Genomic DNA, 20463 nt, shown 5'->3' with positions numbered 1-20463 from the left:
GTTTATGACACAGGGGCCATCAGCAAGGCCTCTACTCTGTCCACACAACCTTCTTCTGCTCATCTGCAATGGCCAGGCGGACACAGCTGAGCAGGGCATGCAGGTCGCTCCAGCTGTCGGGGGCCAGGCTGCTGTACAGACAGGGCACTTCATCCAGCTCACCCTCCTCTTGCCTGGCAGCCTCCAGGAGCTGGTTCTCTGCGGTGCCGAGCTGCTGCAGAGCCTTCCTGCCAGAGCCGGAGGTGGGAGGGTGGCTCAGGGAGAGCCTTGCACTAGCCTCCCAGCACGGAGCCCCAGAAATCAGCCGCCGGCTTGGAATTCTAGGGACCTGGATGGACCGATGATGCAACAGATGCCCCTAGACACAGATGGCCTGCTTCGAGGGGACCCAGAAGCAGATGTGACTGGGGCCCTAGATGACATTGCACTAACGGAGGTGGTGGGGTGGGGTGGCAGATCTAGTTTATAACTTCGGTTCTCAAATTATAAAGGGGGCAGCAGGATATCTGGGCTTGTCCCAGCCATGGACCAAGTAGTGTTTTTCAGTCTCTGTCCTTACCTAACACAGATGGACTGTTAACTCTACCCCAGGAAACATGTGGCCTCAGCCGAGGTCAGTCAGGTTCTAGGGTCTCACCTTACTGTCCTCTGGGCTGCTCCCCGGGGGTGGGCTGCAGGACCTCTATCCTGGATGTTTTAGGGGAACTGCCCTGTGACACTTCCAAGGCTGGCACGAGGTGAGATCCTGGAAACCCCATCACGGGCTCTGGATGTGGTCGCCATGGGCCTTATGGGGAGTTCTGGTGCCCATTCAAACCTCACCACCAGCCCCCAGGTGTACACCTACTTGAATTTCTTTGCCACCTTCTCATTGATGGAGATGTGGATAATGATGGGGAAGATCTCCATCTTGTGCAGGACGCGGACACTGTCCAGCTGGACATCCAGGAGGGCGTGGGTGTTCTGGGGGGAGAGGGGAGGGAAGTGAGCCTCAGCCTTAGAGGAAGCGAGCGGAGCCCACACCCAGGAGTGACGCTGAGAGAAGGGAGAGAAGGGTACACGCAAGACTGAAGTTTGCAAAGGAGGTGGGGAGAAGAATTCAGGGATGCCCTTTTGTATGTGAGCGTGCTGGCTGTACAGTTTTGAAAGTTTCCATCCGTTTGATTTTTTGCCTGGGAAATCTAGAAATCAGAGGCCATCGGGATTGAGGGAGACTGCGTAGAGCTCAAATCCTAGGAGTTGGATGGCTCCATCTACCTCTGGGGTTGTGAAGGATGGGGGGCCATTGTGCCTCTGACTCACAGCTGTTCCTGGCTGCTTTGTATCAACACAAAACTTTATAGTTCACAGTAAGCTTCTTTTCATATATTTGTTTGAGTCTTAAAACATGGAGTGTTATCTCCACTTTACTAATTTAGCAAATGTTTATTAAACATCTCCTGCGTTGAGGAAACAGGCTCAGGGAAGTTAAAAGTCCCGCCCGAGGTCATGTGGACACCAAATGGCAGAAACGGGGTTTGGTCTTTCCATGATGGAGCCAGAGACAAGATGAGCACCAACCTGGGGTGTCCAGGGGGCCCTGGAGGTTGGCCTTTCCTTTTCCCACTGCCGTTATCTGAATGGAGTTCCTCACAGCCCCTACCCCACCCCTTACCTTTCTCATGAGGGACTCGACTGCTCTGCAGGTGACACAGTAGCGACCACCAGGCGCCTCCCTCTCCTGGATGATGTCCCCTCTCTGGCTGGAGGCATCATACTCCTCCTGGCTCAAGTATGCTGAAGGTGACAGTTGATGGGGATGTCACCCACCCAGCCGCTCTCCCAGGAGCCCATGCTGAACACCCATGGGTCTGCCCCCATGGACCCCCACCAGCTCTGGGGCAAGTTCTTCCTAGGGTGTCCTCTTTATAAACCTGACCCTGCTCTTCCTGCTTGGAAGAGTCCATGCCCTGTACATTCACCCAAAACCATTGGACACAGCAGGTGCCTAGCCAGTGCCAGGATGTGGGTGGATGGATGGAAGGTTGGGTGGAGGGAAGAGTGGAGGGAAAGAAGGAAAGACGGACAAATGTAGATAAACCCTTCTCCCATCACTTCCCAAGCTCCGAACTTACATATGCAACTTCTTACACCCAGAAATCCCTTAAATCCGTGGTTCTCAACCAGGAGCAATTTTACCCCCAAGGTGCACTTGGCAATGTCTGGAGACATTTCTGACTGTCACAACTGCTGGGAAGGGGGTATGCTCCTGGCATCCAGTGGGTTGAGGTCCAGGTATGTTGCTTATCTGTGATGCACAGGAGAGCCCACAACAGAGGATGATCCAGCCCTAAATGTCGTGCCCAGGCTGAGAACTTGTGCCCTGTATAAACACGTTAAAACACACCCTGGGGCTTCCCTGGTGGCGCAGTGGTTGAGAGTCCGCCTGCCGATGCAGGGGACGCGGGTTCATGCCCCGGTCCGGGAGGATCCCACATGCCGCGGAGCGGCTGGGCCCGTGAGCCATGGCCACTGAGCCTGCGCGTCTGGAGCCCGTGCTCCGCAGCGGGAGAGGCCACAGCAGTGAGAGGCCCACGTACCGCAAAAAACAAACAAACAAACAAAAAAAACACACCCTGACTTTTCCCTTCTTCCTGAATAGCACCCAGTCTCCCAAGTGAGAACTGCACGTGCCCTCCTGCTAGCCTCCACCCTCCAAAGCATCACCAGATCCTGCAGACAGCTGGCAGACAGCTCTTGGGGCTGCCCTCTTCTCCCCACTGTGGCTTTGCTGTACCACCTCTGGCCCAGCCCCTAGCCAAGCCCTTCTCCAGTCCGTCTTCTATTCCACTTGAAAACGGGCCTGATTCAAAGATCGGGCCTGATCATGTCCCCTTGCCTACCACGTAACACGGCACGTCTGGGCACCCGCTGCCTCCCCATGGTGCCGTCTGTGCCTCAGTGCCTTTGTACACTCTGCTCCCTCAGCCTGGACTTCCTGGTTCTGCTCACAAACTCCTGTCCTGTCTTGCCGTCAGACTGCAGCCCCACTCCCACCCCTCCAAAGAATCCCTCTCTGGATCACTTGTGGAGCTAAGATGGGTCAGTCTGCCACGTCTTTAGGTGTCTGTCTCCAGAGGAGCAGAATAGACCCTGAGGGCCTCTTGGACTCTCTATCTCTAGCCCGCTGCACAGAGCCTAGCACACAGCAGGTGCTCACTGGAGGAACTGCGTGGGCCACACTTGCTTCTCTCTGTCCCCTCTGTGAACTCCAGGGGAGAAGGACAGGGCCCTATTCACTCTCAGCTTGTAGCCTAACTCTCTGAGGCAACCACCAACCAGTGATGGGTGGATGGAAGAAAGCCAAGGAGCTAACTCCTGCTCTCCACTCTCCAACCAGCTGAGCCACCTTTCCTGCTGAGCAGGGCCAATGGGACCCAAGATTCCCACTGGCCAGTTCATCTCCATGGCCCTACACTGAGTGGCTTTGGGCAGGTGGATGGAGCCCTTTGGTTGTTTAACTCCGGTTAAGTACAAACCTATCTGCCAGCAGAGCTGCACTGGGTGGAATAACATACCCCCCAAATCCATGTTCATCTGAAACGTCAGAACATGACCTTATTTGGAAATAAGGTCTTTGCAGATGTGGTTAGTAAAGATGAGGTCGCACTGGAGTAGGGTGGCCCTAAATCCCATGACTGGCTCCTTGTAAGAAAGTAACATGAAGACAGAGGGACACACAGACAAGGAGGCAGAGATGGGAGTAATGCAGTCACAAGCCACCAGCAGCCACCAGAGCAGGAAAAGGCAGGAAGGACTCCCCCTGGAGCCTTTGGAGGAAGTGCAGCCTGCAAAGACATCCTGACTTCAGACTTCTGGCCTTCAGAACTGTGAGAGTACACATCTCTGCTGTTTTAAGGCCCCCGCCCCGCCAGTTTGTGGTCCTTTGTTTCGGCAGCCCCAGGACACTCCTCTGGTCGTGCCGCCCTCCTGAAAGCAGATACTTCTCCTTGCCACCTGACAGTCAGGTGGGACTCCCAGGAGACAGCGTACCTGCTGGGCACTTCTTATACCCTTGGAAGAGGCACAGCTTCTCCATCAGGATCTTCCCGACCACCCTGGGCACGAAGAGCACTGGCCGGGGGCCGGCTGGGCCTGTGGCTGTGCACCGGGGTGTAGGGCACCAGGGTGAAGTAGCTTTCGGCCCAGAAGCACACAGTGGAGGGGTCTGTGGGAGGAAGGAGCCATGAGCGGGCCCGGCGCCAGGCTGCAGCAGCCCCCCACCCCCAGGAAGGCCTGTGTCTGTTTGGCTCGCCACTGCAGCCCTGGCACCTGCAGTAAGTAACACAGGGCACGCAGGGCTCGCACACGACGCACCACGCCCTCCGCATCTGCCCCGGCTGATTGCTTTGTACCTGTTGATTAGATTCCCTGTGCTTCTCTAGGATCAGCTTCATAGGCTGCAGTTTAAAACCTTTTCCTTGTTTGGCTCACAGGGAGGATAGAGAAACCATGTTCATCCTTGCAAACAATCTGGAAGCTTCCTGTGTCTTCTCCCTCAGCCTCAAGGGGCACGTGATCCCAGTCCTTCCCTCCCTCTCTGGTCCCTGATCTCCTCTCCTGGTCATTTAGGTTATATTAGGCACTCAAAACACTTTTCAAGAAGAAAATAAACTCAAAACGATTTACCTTTCTCTAAGTTCACTTCTGCTTATCTCGTTGCACAGTTTTACCTGCTCAGGGGTCTGTGCTGTGCCGGCCTCTGTCACGGCCTCATGCCCACAGCAGTCACTCAGCAGTTGTCTGAGGGTCCACTGGTTTGTGCAGTGTTGGGCATTTGGAGAGTGTTCAGACTTTAATATTCTAAAAGGACTGCTGTCCAGATGACTGTACCAGTGGCTTCGGACAGTCTTATTGCGGCAGGTTACAGAAGTAGGAGTGTCAGTTAAAGGACATTAAAGGTGTGTAGCTCAGCTGCTCTCCAGAAGGGCAGGTAGACGTCAGTTATGGTTCTTAAAGACAGATTCTGGCCTAGATGAGTGGCATCACCCTGACCCAGCTCACCAACCACAGCAGCCTCCAAAGACCCTCCACCAGCTCCACCCGCCTCACCTTCTACCTGGCTTGGGTCCAACTGGCCCCCATCAAAGGATGACCACAGAGGGCTGGCCTTGGTTCTGTCCATACCGACGATGCGGACCAGCTTCTGGGCTCCCCCAGAAGGCTGCTGGACGAGGCAGAAGGGACGTCCCACGGGGCTGGGGGGCTGGCACCAGCCCCCCGCCGGCAAATCCAGGGTGGTCCCTGGACTCCCAGGCTGTGCCTGCTGAACAGCCAGCAGGCCCAGGCCCCATGCCAGGGGGTAGGTGACAGAGGGTGGCAGGAGAGGGTCCTCAGGCTGAGCCCCCCAGCCCCCTTCCCGAGCAGGGCATCCGTGGGAAGCAAGAGGGAAGAGTAGGGAACCCCCGGCCTGGCCCTGCCATGATCCAGGGGGCTGCCCTAGCGCCTTGCTCAGGGACCGCTGAGTGCTCTATGTCGGGAGAACCCAACAGTGCCTGGTCTCAGTGGGGAATAAGGATGGGGGCCAGATGGTAGGCAAATGGGGTGATGGAGGGAGCAAGACGGAGAGAGCATACATGATGTATCTGCACGCAGTAGAGGAGCTTGCAGGCTGGGTGGCACGCAGACCCAGGTGAAGGTTTGGAGGGCCCAGGGGAGAAACACGCCGTGTCACCTCCCTCAGGTTAGCAGCCTACACTTTCCACCTGGGACCCTCAGCCAGTACCCACCTGTCTTCCAGCCCATGCCAGGTGGGGCTGGGACCCTCTGGGCGGAAGGAGGGGTTGATTGGGCCCCTCCCTCCAGATGATGTGAGCTGGGAGAGAGAGGCAGGGCCCACCCGAGCGGGACCCTGCATCTAGGACCTGGGCTGACTGGTCCTCACCTTGTGGGCCATGGTGCTCTGATGAGCCATGTCCTGGATGAGGGCGATGAGCAGCTGCTGAGCTGTGAAATCAACAGGGCTCTCAGCCATTCATTTATTCCCGGTGTTGTTTTGATTTAGGAGAGTAGATATTTTTATAATAAGAAAAAAAAATGAGATGTTTTTAACGCTATTAGAACTGAATTGGCCCCATTTGGATATCAGGACTGTCTCATAAAGGGGATCGGTTGCCTTAACCACAACATGAGCTGATAACTGAGAATCTCACGAGGACTGTTAGAAGTGTGACGAAGGGCTTTCATCTTGGGTGGACTGATGCTTACATCAGGAGCTCTGTGTGTGATCATTCGAGACACATGAGAACTCAGCTCAGCACACAGACAGCGAGAGAGAAGCCATGGGGCCCGAGGGACTCCTGACTGAGGGCTCAGCCCCTCCCTCTCCCTCTCAGCACTTGCCTTCACTCCCTACCCGCCCCCCTACCCTGGGAGGAATGAGTGACACCTGTTTCGAGAATTTCTTGCTTATTTTTTTTTTTTTTCTTTTGCGGTACAGGGGCCTCTCACTGCTGTGGCCTCTCCAGTTGCAGACAGAGCACAGGCTCCGGACGCGCAGGCTCAGCGGCCATGGCGCATGGGCCCAGCCGCTCCGCGGCATGTGGGATTTTCCTGGACCGGGGAAGGAACCCGTGTCCTCTGCATCGGCAGGCAGACCCCCAACCACTGAACCACCAGGGAAGCCCTTTTGCTATTCTTAAAGGGCCTAATGTTTAATAATTCTGCTTTTAGGCTACATCAAAGTCACCTCCCTGCCCATATGTTCACTTAATAATAATTCAGTTGTACATTTATGGTTTTTGCAGTTTAATGAATATTTTACAGTAAAAAAAAATTTTAGATGCCCCCAATGGTTAAAATGGTGAATTTTATAATGCGTATTTTAACACATACACACACAGTAACGATAAGATCATTACAGTAAAAAAAAAAAAAAAAAGCCCCACATCAGAATCTTATGTAGCCTATATCAGAAGATCCCTGGGTCAAGACTGCCGCATCCCCAAAGCCTTCTCAACTGGTGCATAGTCCAGACTACAACAGCTCACAGGCTCACCCTCCAGAGTTCAAGGACGTCAAGGTGGAGAAGGGTGCAGGGTTTTGATGAGAATCACCAGGACTCTCCTCTAAACACGTGTGACACTCTGCTTTACATCAGCCCAAGAAGGAGTGTGGGCCTATCCAATAATACATCTTTGTCAAGTTGAATCTGTGGCTTCCTGGGTTACCTGCCCCTCCCACTGACCCCACCCCTGAGAGGATCCTGGGGGCTCGAGGGTTGGTGCCACACTCACCATCACAATCTGGGTGCCGGGGCACAAGACCATCTCGTCTGCTGCGGAGCCCGGGGTGACCCGATGAATGTAGATGCCTGTGAGGTTCCCGCCAATAACGCTTATCTGCTCCAGCAGCGTGTCCCCCGGAAGGCCAGCACCGTGACCTGGCTCAGGATCTTGCGGGCTGGCCTCCGCCTCACCAGGACACTGTTGCAGAAAGGGAGGGGACAGAGCTCATGCATCCTAGAGCAAGAGGTCGGGCCAGGCCATCTCCCCATCTGCCCCCTCTAGTCCCATCGCTCTGGAATTCTCCTTCCCTGGCCTCAGAAAGGCTGGTAGTGGGGACACAGTCCTCACTCTGCTCTGCCACCTGCTGGCCCTGGCCCCTGCCCTCTGCTCACCTGGCGGCGAGGTGGAGGCCCCCAGAAGACAGTTGCAGGATGTTCTCGGACTCAGGGAGGTCTAGGAGGAAGCTACGGGCTTAGGCCTCGAGCCAGCCTACCCCTCAAGGTCACCCCCCTTCTGAAGGAGCTTTGGCTCACCCGTGCAACCTCAGTGCCGCCACCACAGGCACCCCCTACCTGTTCTGTCTTTTGCTGAGGCTGAACCTTCTCTTGCCCCTCCCTTCCTTGATGCGTAGAACCTTGATTCACCTCCCCTAAAATAGGAGTAGCTGGTGGAGAGCTGCATCTGCGAGAGTTTAACCTACATTGTGTCCTTTTGCAATCCTTGAATGAGTTGCTAGCATTTTACAAGATAGGGAATCTGGAATCTGGATTTCTGGCTTCACTTGAGAAATCAAATCTGGCATAACCCTGGCTGTGTATTTCTGTGTGGCAGCCATCGCCGGCACTGGCCATCGGCTGCCTCCTGTCTCCCCAGGCCACGCTGCTGACCAGCTGGCCATGGCAGGCCTCTGAGTTGACAATCTCCTAGGACTAGATGTCCCCAGAGTCTCTCCAAGGCCTGTATTTTATATGTGTCCTGTGAGGCAGATGGCACACCGCCCCCAGCCCAGGTGAGGCTGCCCTTCTCACCTCCTGAGCCTCTCACAAGAACCAGAGGGCCAACAGAGAGCTAAGAGTTGCTGGCTGCAGGCAGCCTGTGCCCAGCTCACAGGCAAACAGCCACTTGCGTTTACATTCAAAGCCAAGTGAAATTATACACTCCTGATGTATTTGAGGTCAATTCCACTAAAGTTATATGAACCAGGACATTATGCAGAATAATGACAAAAGGAAAAAAAAAAAAGAGTAATGACTCTTTCCTGTTCGTGCTCTTACATCCCAGTTGGTTATACCTGGGGTGGATCCTCTCAGTTGATCACCGTTATAAATAAAAATGGCAATGAATTTGCAAAAGGCAAGGTTTCTGGTCATGTGACCCACAGAAAGCCTGGGGCCATCTGTCCTAAAGGTGCCGCTAGGCAGAACAGCGTGGGGTACGCGCGCCCCTTGGTGGCCGTAGGATGAAATCTAGAGGGTGCTAAGCACCTACTGTGTGCAAGGCCCAAGGCTGGAGGCAGATGTGCAGTGGTGGCAAAGTAAGGAGGCTGCCCCTGAGGGGTCTGTGTCTTGAAAAGGAGGGAGGACCAGTTAAGTGACAAATATGAGGAATAAGCCACAGGAGAAATGGGAATGTCTCAGGTGCCAACACCCAGGAGAAATGTTCCTAGCAGGTGCCTCGGCCAGGAACAGTGAGGATGGAAGCCTGTTGTCCTCTGATATCACTGGGAGGCCCAAGTGTCCATGGGTCGGAGCAGGGAGGGACAGAGAGACGAGGTGTGTGTCTGGAGCTGTCTGAACATTTATGCCAAGCTGGATGTGGAGGCGAATGCAACTCCCTTAGCCTCCAGGTGAAAACAAAAGGACGCCCAGTAAGCACGGCACATCTGGACACTGGTTTGAACTGCCAGGTAGTCTGGATTTTCCCAGAGGCTCAGAGCAGGGCAGTAGTCAAGTTCGCTTCTCTCTGCCCATCCCCTGGACAGAAACTGGGGTGTCTCATCTACCTCCCTAAGATCCCTGTCTTCACTTCCCCGCCTGGCTCTGCCAGCCCAGCCCAGGGGTGGTGGGGTGGCTGCAGAGGTTGGGGGGTATGCTCACCTGCCCTATCTACAATCTCGTAATCCAAATCTGCATCACCCTTCTTAGCACCCAGGGAGCCTCCCTGGTCCACCTCCAGGGTTTTGGGGCAGCCACTGAAAAACATAAGAAGATGGAAGCCAATGTCCCAGTGAGCTGCCAGGGGGCTGGAGTCATCCGATCCCTTTACCAGCCCCTCTCTACCTGAAAGACGAGGGGTCTTCCCAGAAGTCCTCTGTGGCCCGCTTGTACAGGAACTGCTGGCTGGGAGGCACAGGGCTGCTGGAGTGGAAGCTATCCACCAGCTCTCGGCTGGACGTGGTGCTCAGGTCAGACCAGAGCTGAGACTGGAGGAGGATGGGGCAGAAGTCACCACGGGGCTGTCACAGGGACGCCCGGGACACCTCTCCTGCTGCCATACTGTGTAAAGAGTATAATGATGATAAACCACAGCCTCCCACTGACAGGGCAGAGGAGGCAAGAGGGAAGGGAGGGAGGAGCAAAGAGCCAGGCCACATTAATTGAGCACCTACTATGTGCTGGGCACTCTATTACCTACCTTCTATATTTTATATTGCTTAGTTCTTACGATAAATCTACACGGTGGGTAGCGTTGTCCCACTTTACATATAAAGCAACTGAGCCCCAGAGAGGCCAAATTACTGGCTAGTGAGGGTCACACGCTGACGGGGTGTAAACATGCAAGATGCAGAGTGTGGCATTGGAGAATGCAGGTGAAATGTGTAGATCCAGGTGTAGCCCCTCGGTTCACTTAATAAGCATTTCTGTAGCATCTACTATGTGCCAGACCCTCTTCTGTCCCGATAGACGAGGGTGCACCTGGTCTGGCCCCAGCAGTGGCAGAGGAACTGGCATACCTCAGAGGAGCTGCCGTCACTGTCGTCCCACGGGCAGAGAGCAAACATGCGCACCAGCCGCTGCTTCCTCTTCGGACAGGGCTCCCTGGCTCCCGCCTCCTGCTTGGGCTGCCAAAGACCCAGGTAGGCTGGTTAATTCAGGAAACGTCCTTTGGTTGCTCTTGGGGTTTCTACCAAGTCCCAACCCCTGTCTCCAGCCTCCTGAGTGGTTTCCTTTCATTGGCTTCAAGGCAAAACATTTATGTCCCCTCCTCCCAGCCTGGGACACCCAGCACTGTGGGAACTGGCCACCAAGGGGACATGCAGCAACCAGCTTGGTGACTGCATTTTATTCCTTTTGGATAATATCTGTTATTTTTTCCTGGTTATACAAATAATACATACTATATGTATAATATATCTAAACATACTCCGCAAAGAATATTGGTGGGGAGGAACAGGCTGATTAGAGAAGAAAATAAAATTGACCCGTCCTCCCACACTCAGAAATAGAACAGCTAGCAGTTTGCTATCTGTCCATCAGTCTTTTTTCAATACATATGTATATTTTTTGAACATGTTTGATGTGGTAAGTGGGTAGGAAGGAAGGGCTAGGGCCCCTGCATAGGGAGGGGAGGGTCTGCTTGTGCCTCACCCAGGTCCCTGGGCACCTCTGAAGAGTCTTGCCTACCCACCAGGGTGCCTTGGACCTGGAGCTGCCAGCAAGACCATAATTAGAGGTTTTACAGTAATTTTAGTTCTTTGAGAACATAGCTCCCTCCAGGTCTATCACTCAGCTCTCAGATAGTTGACTTTCAAGCATCCCAGGAAGGCATCATCCACCAGAGCAAGTGGCTGCCTGCACAGCTTCATATGCTGCCTTCTTTCTTCATCAAACACCACACATTACAGACTCCAGAACCTTCCACTAAGCTACCCCTTCTATGACGTGCATAGTATTATCATAAAAGGAAATGCAGAAGGAGACTCAGCCTGCCCAGCTGGGTACCTTCAACCTCTGACCACACTGTCTGCTCACGGGAGCCAGCGTGGTGGATGGAGCTGAATCCGGTGGTGCCAGCAGGGCCCGTGTGGCCGGCTCGGTCCCACCCCGAGCACACCCTGCATCCCCCCCCCCCCCCCCCCACCCGCCTCACCTGAGCAGCAGCAGAGCTCACCCCTGGCAGCGACTCGGCCTGCACTTGTAGCCGCTGGACCTGCTGGCGCAGTTCGCAGACCTGGTCTGTCAGCTCAAACACCTTCCTGCGGAGTGCGTCCTTCTCTGCCAGGTTCTGAGAAATCTCCATCTGGGATCCATCCCTTGCTGAGTAGGCCTGCGAGCCGAGATAGAGCGGATCGACGCCCAGAGGATAAAGAGGCTGTGCCGCCACCACGCAGAAGTCCAGCTAGAGAAAGCCCCCCGTTTCTGGCCCGCGGTTATCCTGGACTTCCCCTGTGCGCACCTTACACAGCTCATTCTGCAGCTTACCACCATTTACAGCTCACGTAAATGTGTGTAGTTCTAGTAACACCCAATAGGTGGGGTGCACACAAACACGCCCTGTTAGGAGTGAAAGGAGGGAGGACGCTGTACAGCAGGCATGTCAGGAGATGACAGTCAAGGGGAGTCAAGAAACCTCCCAGGGATCGGGAGAGACATCCCGAGTCTGGAACCTGCTGCCATCGAGGGCGGGTGACCCGGCCGGCCAGCCCTCGGCCACACCCAGAGGGGCGGGGCCTTCCCGAGCCTCCCGACCTCCCGAGACTCCGCCGGCGCAGCACTGTTCTCGGAGCCCCTCAGCCCGTCACCCCGGCCGGCCCCTTGCCTCTCCCCGGTACCTGGTCCCGCTCCTTCTGCAGCTCGACCACTTGGCTCTGCAGGACGTTCATCTTCTCCCTGTACATTTCGCAGTCCACCTTGGTTTTCTGGAACTGGAGCAGGGTCTGCTCCTTCTCTTCCCAGTACTGAACAGAGGGGGACAAACATGGCCCATGAAGGTCAGCGGCTGTGAGGGCGGGGCTGAGGATGGGTGGTGGGGGAGCCTCGAGGAGAGGGAGGGGGGCAGTTCTAGAGGGGAAATAAGGTGAATTCACGCTCATTTCTTAAGTGCTGGATTCCACGTGCATCTACAGAGTTGCGGTGTTGATTATATTTTAATTTGGTCATCAAAATATGCATGGGTGCTGCATGTCTATTTGTGTTTTGTTTATTCCATGTCCCAAAATGCATAAATATTTTCCCTCTACCTGCCTCATTCTCTTCCACTGTCTCCTTTCTCTCATCCTCCCCTTGCCTTTTATAGCAACTAAAGAAATCCCTGGCTCTCACCCTGGGGCCCCTATGCACTTGAAATCACTCTGTGTTCTAATCACTTGTTTGCCTGACATGTTTTCTCCCCACCCCACAAAGTAGATGTGACCTCTAGTCTTTGACTGTGAGTTGGTGCCCAATCTAGTTTTGACAAAGGAATCAACGAACAGGCCCATGCATTCGTTAGGCAAAGCTGGTCTTAAGCTCAGTGTGGATTAAAGAATCTCCTTCCTCACCCAGGCAGCCCGGCCCCTAAACACGGCCCAGAAGGGTCACCTGCTTTCGCTGTCTCTCAGCGGCCATGGCCCGCTCCCTCAGAGAGTGGATGCGGTTCACCAGCTCCTGCCTGCTCTCCAGGGCCTCATCCAGGTTCTGCTCCAGAATGTCCTTCTCCGCCTGGTGCAAAGAGAGGTCAGCCCAGGGACCCTGACCTCCCCAAAGGCCTGCCCCTGGGGAAGCATCCCCATCATCTCGTCCCAAGGATAGGAGGCTGGAAGCTTCAAGGATGGCGGTGTGTGGGCAGATTTAGCCTTATTACCGCACATCAGGCAGGAAAAAAGGCAAGGTCAGCAGTTAAAATGGAGAACATGCATTTCAGCTCCAAGTGTGCATGGCTAGGAAACAAAGTACAGGAAGCTGAAAGCCTCTGAGGGTAGCATAGCACCTCCACTGTTTAGGCAGCTTCAGGCTGCTCCTTCAACAAATCCACAAGCAGAGCTTCCAGGAGGCGGAACACCAACGGGTGGGTCATTCCCCGCTCACGCTCACTTTTATGAGTGATGGCACAGTTCAGGCCATGGGGTGGCAGTGCCAGGCGGCGGCCTGCCCCACACCCCTGAACGTCTATTGAAGGACTAGTTCAAAAAATAGATATTTATTGATTGAAAGGGACTGGAGAGGAGAGGCAGAGGGCTTGCATAATTCCAGGGCTTTGGCATCACTAACTTCTCTGCATCCTACCATTCCCCACTCCCCCATGCCTGCGTGGGCAGGGCGCCAGGATATTTTGCAGGCAGAAACGTTGCCCTGCTCCCACAACCTTAAGCTAATTCCATCAATTATAATCAGCCTCGTCTATTCCGAACAACAGGGCAGCAGCAAACCAGCTTAGTAAGACTTTCGAATATGTGTGCAACAGCTATCAATTCTGCTAACATTTGGGGGCTGGGAAGAGTGGGAATGAGGGATGCGAGAAGGAGCCATGGAGATGAGTCACTAGGTTTCATCTCACCCAGGTCTTAGCCACACCTCAATAGAACCACTTGTCAGAAATCCCACAGTCTGGAGGCCACAGGCCAAGGTCAAGGACACTCCCCGCTGGCCACCAGGGAAGGAAGCTGAATCTTGTGGGGACCAGGGCAGGAAGCTGACCCTTGGAGGCACCAGGACCCACCAGGCTGAAGGTCAGGGAGCGGAGCCTCTCATTCTCCTCCTTCAGGCGGCTCAGCTCCTCATCTCCAGGCTCCAGCTCATTTGTCATCTTCAGGGACCGCTCTCGAAATTCCCGCTCACAGGAAGAAGACATCTTCTCTCGCTGCAGCTCTTGCTTCATCAGATACAGCTGCCAGGATGGAGATCAAGGGGGAGAATGTAACTGCTGTTTCTCCACGAGACCAGGAGCCAGCTGTGGTTCTCAACGTTTCTCCTTAAGGATGATGCTGTTCATACTCGAAGAGGTCCCTCTCCGGAGATTTCAAAATCCATTAAAGGATTTTACCTAATGAATAGTTCCAGTCCCTGCGGGACGGGAAAGGCATTTTAGCTTTATTTTATAGATGAGGTGTAGGGGTTAAATCACTGGGCTGGGGTCCCCAGGGACAGAACAAGGAGCCCTGGCCACCAGCTCTTGGATCTGACAGCCAGCACAGCCGGGAATGAATGTCCAGTAAGCCTCCTCCAGCATGGCCCTGCTTCTCTGCCTTTCCATATTCTGCTAAACACGTCAGATGAAGGGAAATTGGATTCATAAAAATCAGTAAGTAAAAAAGAGGAAAGTCAAGTCAAATAGAGCAGAGATGCCTGGGAATACAGGACCTGGTCTATTCAGACACACTTGAACTCTGTGTGCTAGTATGAGCCGCCTGCCACCCAGTGGGCTGCATGTCCAGGGCTATGAGCTCTGTAAACGACCTGGCCAGGTCCTGCTGGCCTCGGTCCTGCTGGGTAGTGGTCCAAGAGAAACTTGCACCTCGAGCTGATGGGCCTGGCCTCTCCCCGTCTCGGGTGTGGTGTCCCTGGGAAGAGGGGAGTTTCCCTGTAAGGCAAACCCAGGAGGTCTGGATGTCAGGGTGGAGTTCAGCACTCACTCCAGGGTTGGGGTCAAGCGGAGAAGGAAGAACCTTTGGGCTTGGACTTTTTACCTCTGACATCTAGTGAGCAAACTTTCCATAAGCAATTACCAAGTTCCTGCTATGGACTAATAACTAGGTTAGGCATATCATATTCTCCAGATTCAAAAAGTAAAATTAAATCATTAAGATCTGGAAGGAGGAGACCTAAAACTGAAAGTAAACCAAACAAATGGGTTTGGGTCGGGGAGCACATCTCCAGCCTGCAGCTCAAACTCTGGGAGCTCCAGATGCCCAGGTCTCCGTGCATGCCCTGACAACCAGGACTGGCTGGAAAACCTTCCCTGGGCTGGGTCACAGGGGGTGACAGCCTCCCCTGGGAGCGCCTTCTAGTCCAACTGCCACCCCTGCCCCCACCTACCGTAGCATCACAGAACTCCCAAGGAACACCTGACTGTTCACAGACTCCCACTCCCATCAAAGTGAACTCAGAAAATCAGGGCCAGCTCAAGCGACAAGCTGCCTTACCAGGACAGCTGAAGACAGGTCTCTCTAAACCTCAGCCAACTACCCCTGGCTCCTGGTACCTGTCAGCCACACCGGGGTTTGAGTATAAGTGGGCGTAGCTGAGTAGAAGTCATGCTAGTCCCTGCTTCATGCAGTGAAGCAGCTCAAGACAGGTCCCCAAATGGGAATTTAAAATGTGGGAGTTTCTTTGCAACTCAGCCCCAATGTAAATAGGGGTTAGTCCTAACAGTAAAGAAAAATTAGCCCAGAGATCCCTAAGGATATTTTGAACTCTATAAAATGCTCTTTTCACCCTACAGCAATTCTAGAGGGAGTCTTAGATTATAAGAGCCCTGAGGCTCTAAGATGCGGGTCCTCCTACTTGACCCTTTCCCATGTCAACATTCTTCTCAAAGCCCAAGGCGCAGATCTTCGCTTGCCTGTGAAGTAGGGAAGAAGGATAAACACACACACACACACACACACACACATACACACACACACACACACACACACACACAGGCATGCACAGTACTCCAGAAAAGGGAGAATGAGTTAGAGGAAGCTTAAAGGAATTGATGGCCCCCAAATATGGTGTGTGAGGCAGAAGTTCACCAAGCACAAAAGGGGTGCTCCCTTGCACCCCTCAGCTAAAATCCGGCACCAAAGTGCCATTGTAACTGTCCAGCTACGCCCTTACCACAGATAGGAGGCAGCTGGTCTTACTCACTTTATACCTGAACTTAGAAACCTTCCTTCCTTTTCTTTTGTCCTGGGCAACGTTGCAGAGATAAGAGTACTAAACAGAGCATTCCTTTCACCCAGCATGGCCCATACTGTCTGAAAGTGGTACTTAGCAGCCAGAGAATGTTCAAGTAATTTAACCAAGCAAAATGGGACGACCTGCTTTCTCCTCTCGTACCCAAACCAGGCACCACCTCCGCGCCTTATAAGGAGGAAGCCGGCCCCTCTCATTCCCCTGTAGACAGCTCTTGGACCCCATTCTTGGCCTATCCACCCTCCCTGGGTATGATGACCTGCTCTCCTGGGGACAGACTCTGCGTACTTGCCTTCCTTGTCCTTGAGAAGCGATGGCTGACCAGCCACAGTCTTGACTGAGCAGCCACAGACAAGCAGGCTTGACAGGCGCATCTGTCTGGGCCCTGCGCACAGGAGCCGAGCCTCACTCGAGCCTCCACGCATCAGTGAAACGCCAACACATTTTCTCACAGCAGGGAGGACGGGTGTGAAGGGTTTGTTTTGCCTTTGTGAGAACCGCAGGAACCTTCCGAGAACTGCCCGTGTATGTGGTCAACCCACAGAAGACGGTGATTGAGAAGATGATGGAAAATCTTGGAGTGGATAGAATCTTCTCTTCTATGTGAACAGTCAGCCCATAGATCCTTCAGAAAAGTCCTAGGAAGTTTAGGATAAATTCTGGACCTCTTCTTTGGTTCTCATGAGCAATTCTGGGAAGTATCTAAATAGTTCCAATAGATCCATCTAAAATCAACATTTGATAATTACTATTTAAATTTAAATGAAAGTCTTGGTTCTTCTATGTTAAGATATATCCAGAATGTGATCACTCTCGCCCTTTGCACTGCTGGGATCTGATCAGCGCCTACGCAGACCTCTGCAATGACCTCCTAGCTGCTTTCTCCATGCCCCCCGAGGCAGGCTCTCAACACAGCAGACAGGGCCTCCCTGCTAAAGGATGAGTCAGGTCATGTCATTTCCTTTGCTCTACAAATCCTCGAGGACTAACCATGCCCCACAGGTGAGACTCTGATTTCCTGGTACTTGCTGACCCTATTTGCATTTACCTGCTCCACATATGGGGCCTCCTTGCTAGCCTTTGACTGCTCCAGGCACATGCCAGTCCCAGGGCCTTTGTACTTGCCTCTGCCTGCAATGCTCTTTCCTTCACCTCCTTCAGGACTCCACTCAAGGGCCACCTTCCTAGAGAGGCCTTTCCAGACATTCTATTTAAAATTGTAGGACTGGGCTTCCCTGGTTGTGCAGTGGTTAAGAATCCACCTGCCAATGCAGGGGGCACGGGTTCGAGGCCTGGTCCGGGAAGATCCCACATGCCGCGGAGCAACTAATTCCGTGCGCCACAACTACTGAGCCTGCGCTCTAGAGCCTATGAGCCACAACTACTGAAGCCTGCGCGCCTAGAAAAGGTGGTCCACAACGAAAGAAGCCACCGCAATGAAAAGCCCTCGCACTGCAACGAAGAGTAGCCCCCGCTCACCGCAACTAGAGAAAGCCCATGCACAGCAATGAAGACCCAATGCAGCCAAAATAAAATAAAATAAATAAATAAATAAAAGGTCTCATTAAAAAAAAGTAAAATGGTAGACTTCCCACACGGCTCTCCATCCCCCTTTCCCTATTTCATTTTTCTCTATTGGACACACTGCTCCCCGACATATTATATATTCTAATTATTTATCTGTCTCTTGCCTGCCTCCTCATGACAAGCCTGAAACTTCCAGAGGACAAGGATTCTTGCCTTTCTTGTTTTCTTCTGTGTCCCCACCCTGAGAAGAGTGATGCTCCATGCATACTAGTTGGGTGAATCAATAAGCATTGGTTGGGTGCCTGGTTCCCACTGATGTATATACTACTCAAGAAAGAAGGGACAATCATAGTTCCATGGCCTATATGAGTAGCAAGGACCTTAAGGATTCTCCTCCTGACAAAGGCAGTTTCCCAAGGTCACACAGCTAATTGATGAAGGAGCAGCAACCAGAACCCAAGTCTCTTCCTCCTGGTGAGTGAGAGGGATGGGGCTGCGGCCGCTCGGGGCAGAGTAGGTAAGAACACAGGTCCGAACTCAGATAAGAAAACAAGTTCTTGGACCAGAGCCCCAGCCCTGCTGCACATCAGCTACCCTCTGGGGCAGGTTATTTAAACCCTCAAGCCTCAGCTTTCTTACTTCTCCAGTGGGGCTAATAGTGGCACCTGCTTCATGGTGGGAAAGCACTTCTCTCTGTGCCTGGTGCATAGAAAGTTCTAGATAGTTATAAAAAACTCAAAATGCTGTCCTTCCAGGTAAAAGAGGGGGCCAGAGCCTCACTAAGCCTCTGTTAAGAACAGAAATTCCGAGCGTTATAGGACCGGAGTTGAGAAAGCCCCAGCCCCCCAAGGTCCATGAGCTTTCTGAGGGCAAAAACCGTTTCTTAGTCACCACTGGGTCTTCAGGAGCACCCCGACTGACAGTTATTCTGTATGACACGGGACTATAGCTGTGTACACAATTCTAGGGTCAATCAAGCAGCATTTTGGTAACCTGGCTCAGGGGGAAGAGTATGTCCTGGAGAAACTCCCAAGCCCCAGGGGGCACCAGGATAGCACCACCTGGTGAGCACAGCCCCCGGCAGCAATCAATAAAGGATCCAGGAGTGAACGATAGACGGTCATTGTGAACGCCCTGGGCACTCTGTGGAGGGCCTCTGGGTGCTACTTTATCCATAAAATGTAGGGAGTTGGTGGGGGTTCTGGGTTTGCCTTGGAATCAAGATGCTAACACCACTTGCGAATGCAGGTGCTACAGGGAAGGCCCTGTAGGAATAAAGTTCAGACTCGCAGCAGAGAGCACCCGGGGACAGGGTTCCAGGCTGAAGTGTGGCTCACTGGCCTCTGCATGGGAGCACGGACCCCCACACACACTCACCCTGGCCCGCACCAAAGCGGGGAGTGGGCCAGGGGAATTCGGGAAGCAGCAATTTCCACAGGAACAGGTGAGACCGGTCATTCCCTGCTGCTTCTCACATTTGAACATGCAACTGCCTACCTGACAACTCCCCTTGGATACCTAGGCATCTCAAATTTAACCCAGGGAAATCAGATCCTTTTTTTCCTTTTTTTTAAGAGACAGGGTCTTGCTAAGTTGCTCAGGCTGGAGTGCAATGGTTATTCACAGGCGCAGTCCCACTACTCATCAGCATGGGAGTTTTGACCTGCTCCGTTTCTGACCTGGGCCAGTTCACCCCTCCTTAGACAACCTGGTGGTCCCTCACTCCCGGGAGGTCACCATATTGATGCTGAACTTAGTGCGGACACTTGGTTGGCATAGCGTGCTGCAGCCCAGAAATCCTGGGCTCAAGCACAGATCTACCATAAAAAAGGTTTGTTAATTGAGGTGAAATTCACATAACATAAAATTAACCATTTTAAAGTGAACAATTCAGTGGCATTTAGTACATTCACAATGCTGTGCAACCATCTCCTCTATCTAGTTCCAAAATATTTTTGTCACTCCAAAAAGAAAACCTGTGCCCATCAAGCAGCCCCTCCCCCCATTCCCTGGTAACCACTCAGCTGCTTTCTGTCTCTATGGACTTGGCTAATTTGGACATTTCACATCAATGGAATCATACATATGTGACCTTGGAGGTCTGGCTCCTTTCGTGTAGCATAATGGCTGAATAATGTCCCATTGTGTGGGTGGAGCACGTTGTGTTTATCCATTCATCTGTCAGTGGACATTGGGTTGTTCCTACCTTTTGGCTGTTGTGAGTCCTATGGCTATGAACACATGGGCACATGTGTTTGTTGGATCTGTTGGTTTTGCCCTCAAACCAGCACAACACTGCTGCCCATGGCTTCCCCATCTCATGATGGTACCACCCAGATGCTCACACCTGAAACCCAGGAGCCAATTTTCATCCTTTAAACCCTAACAGCTCCCTCTATCCCATGTGTCAGCCCTGTCCAGAATGTCTCCTGAGCCCTCCTCTCACCATCTCCACTGCATCAGCTCCAGCAGCCACCACCACCTCTCCAACGGGGCTCCCAGCTCCTCTCTGGCCCCTTTACGCCAACCTTTCAACCTCTTGCTGCAGCCAGGTCATCTTTCTACACTTGATCTTAGCCAAAAGGGTGAAAAGTGAAAAGCAGGTCATCTTCCCAAACTGTTTATCAGAATGAATCCTCTCCCCACAAAGAAAGACAACCCTGAAGTGGCTCCTATGGCAACCATGATGCATTTAAACTCTATTTCATAGTCTATAAGACCTTTTATGATCTGGCCCTGTTCACCCCTTCTCCCACTCCCCCTCTTGCCGACATTCTCGATGCTGCAACCATGCTGGCTTTCTGTCCCTTGATTGTGTCAATCCCCAGTCCACCTGGGGGTCTCCACACTCCCTG

At 53.1% G+C, this 20463-nt stretch overlaps 1 protein-coding gene across 1 annotated transcript; it reads right to left on the bottom strand.

Moving 5' to 3' along the window:
- Nucleotides 1-9: 9 nt before the first annotated feature.
- Nucleotides 10-14033, bottom strand: CARD14 (caspase recruitment domain family member 14). The gene is given in 17 exon segments (XM_027081373.1): nucleotides 10-227; nucleotides 848-963; nucleotides 1655-1776; nucleotides 4033-4123; nucleotides 4125-4207; nucleotides 5083-5206; nucleotides 5924-5985; nucleotides 7190-7402; nucleotides 7405-7463; nucleotides 7658-7718; nucleotides 9362-9456; nucleotides 9545-9687; nucleotides 10219-10320; nucleotides 11367-11531; nucleotides 12037-12162; nucleotides 12785-12904; nucleotides 13902-14033. Coding segments are annotated over 17 exon segments (2010 nt in total). The 3' UTR covers nucleotides 10-31.
- Between the last annotated feature and the right edge of the window lie 6430 nt (nucleotides 14034-20463).

The sequence above is a fragment of the Aethalodelphis obliquidens genome, unplaced genomic scaffold, assembly GCF_003676395.1.
Source record: "Aethalodelphis obliquidens isolate GAN/ISIS:26980383/991018 unplaced genomic scaffold, ASM367639v1 scaffold44, whole genome shotgun sequence".
Classification (NCBI taxonomy): domain Eukaryota; kingdom Metazoa; phylum Chordata; class Mammalia; order Artiodactyla; family Delphinidae; genus Aethalodelphis; species Aethalodelphis obliquidens.
Note: the sequence above shows the minus strand (reverse complement) of the source record. Positions and strands in the feature narration are given on the sequence as shown.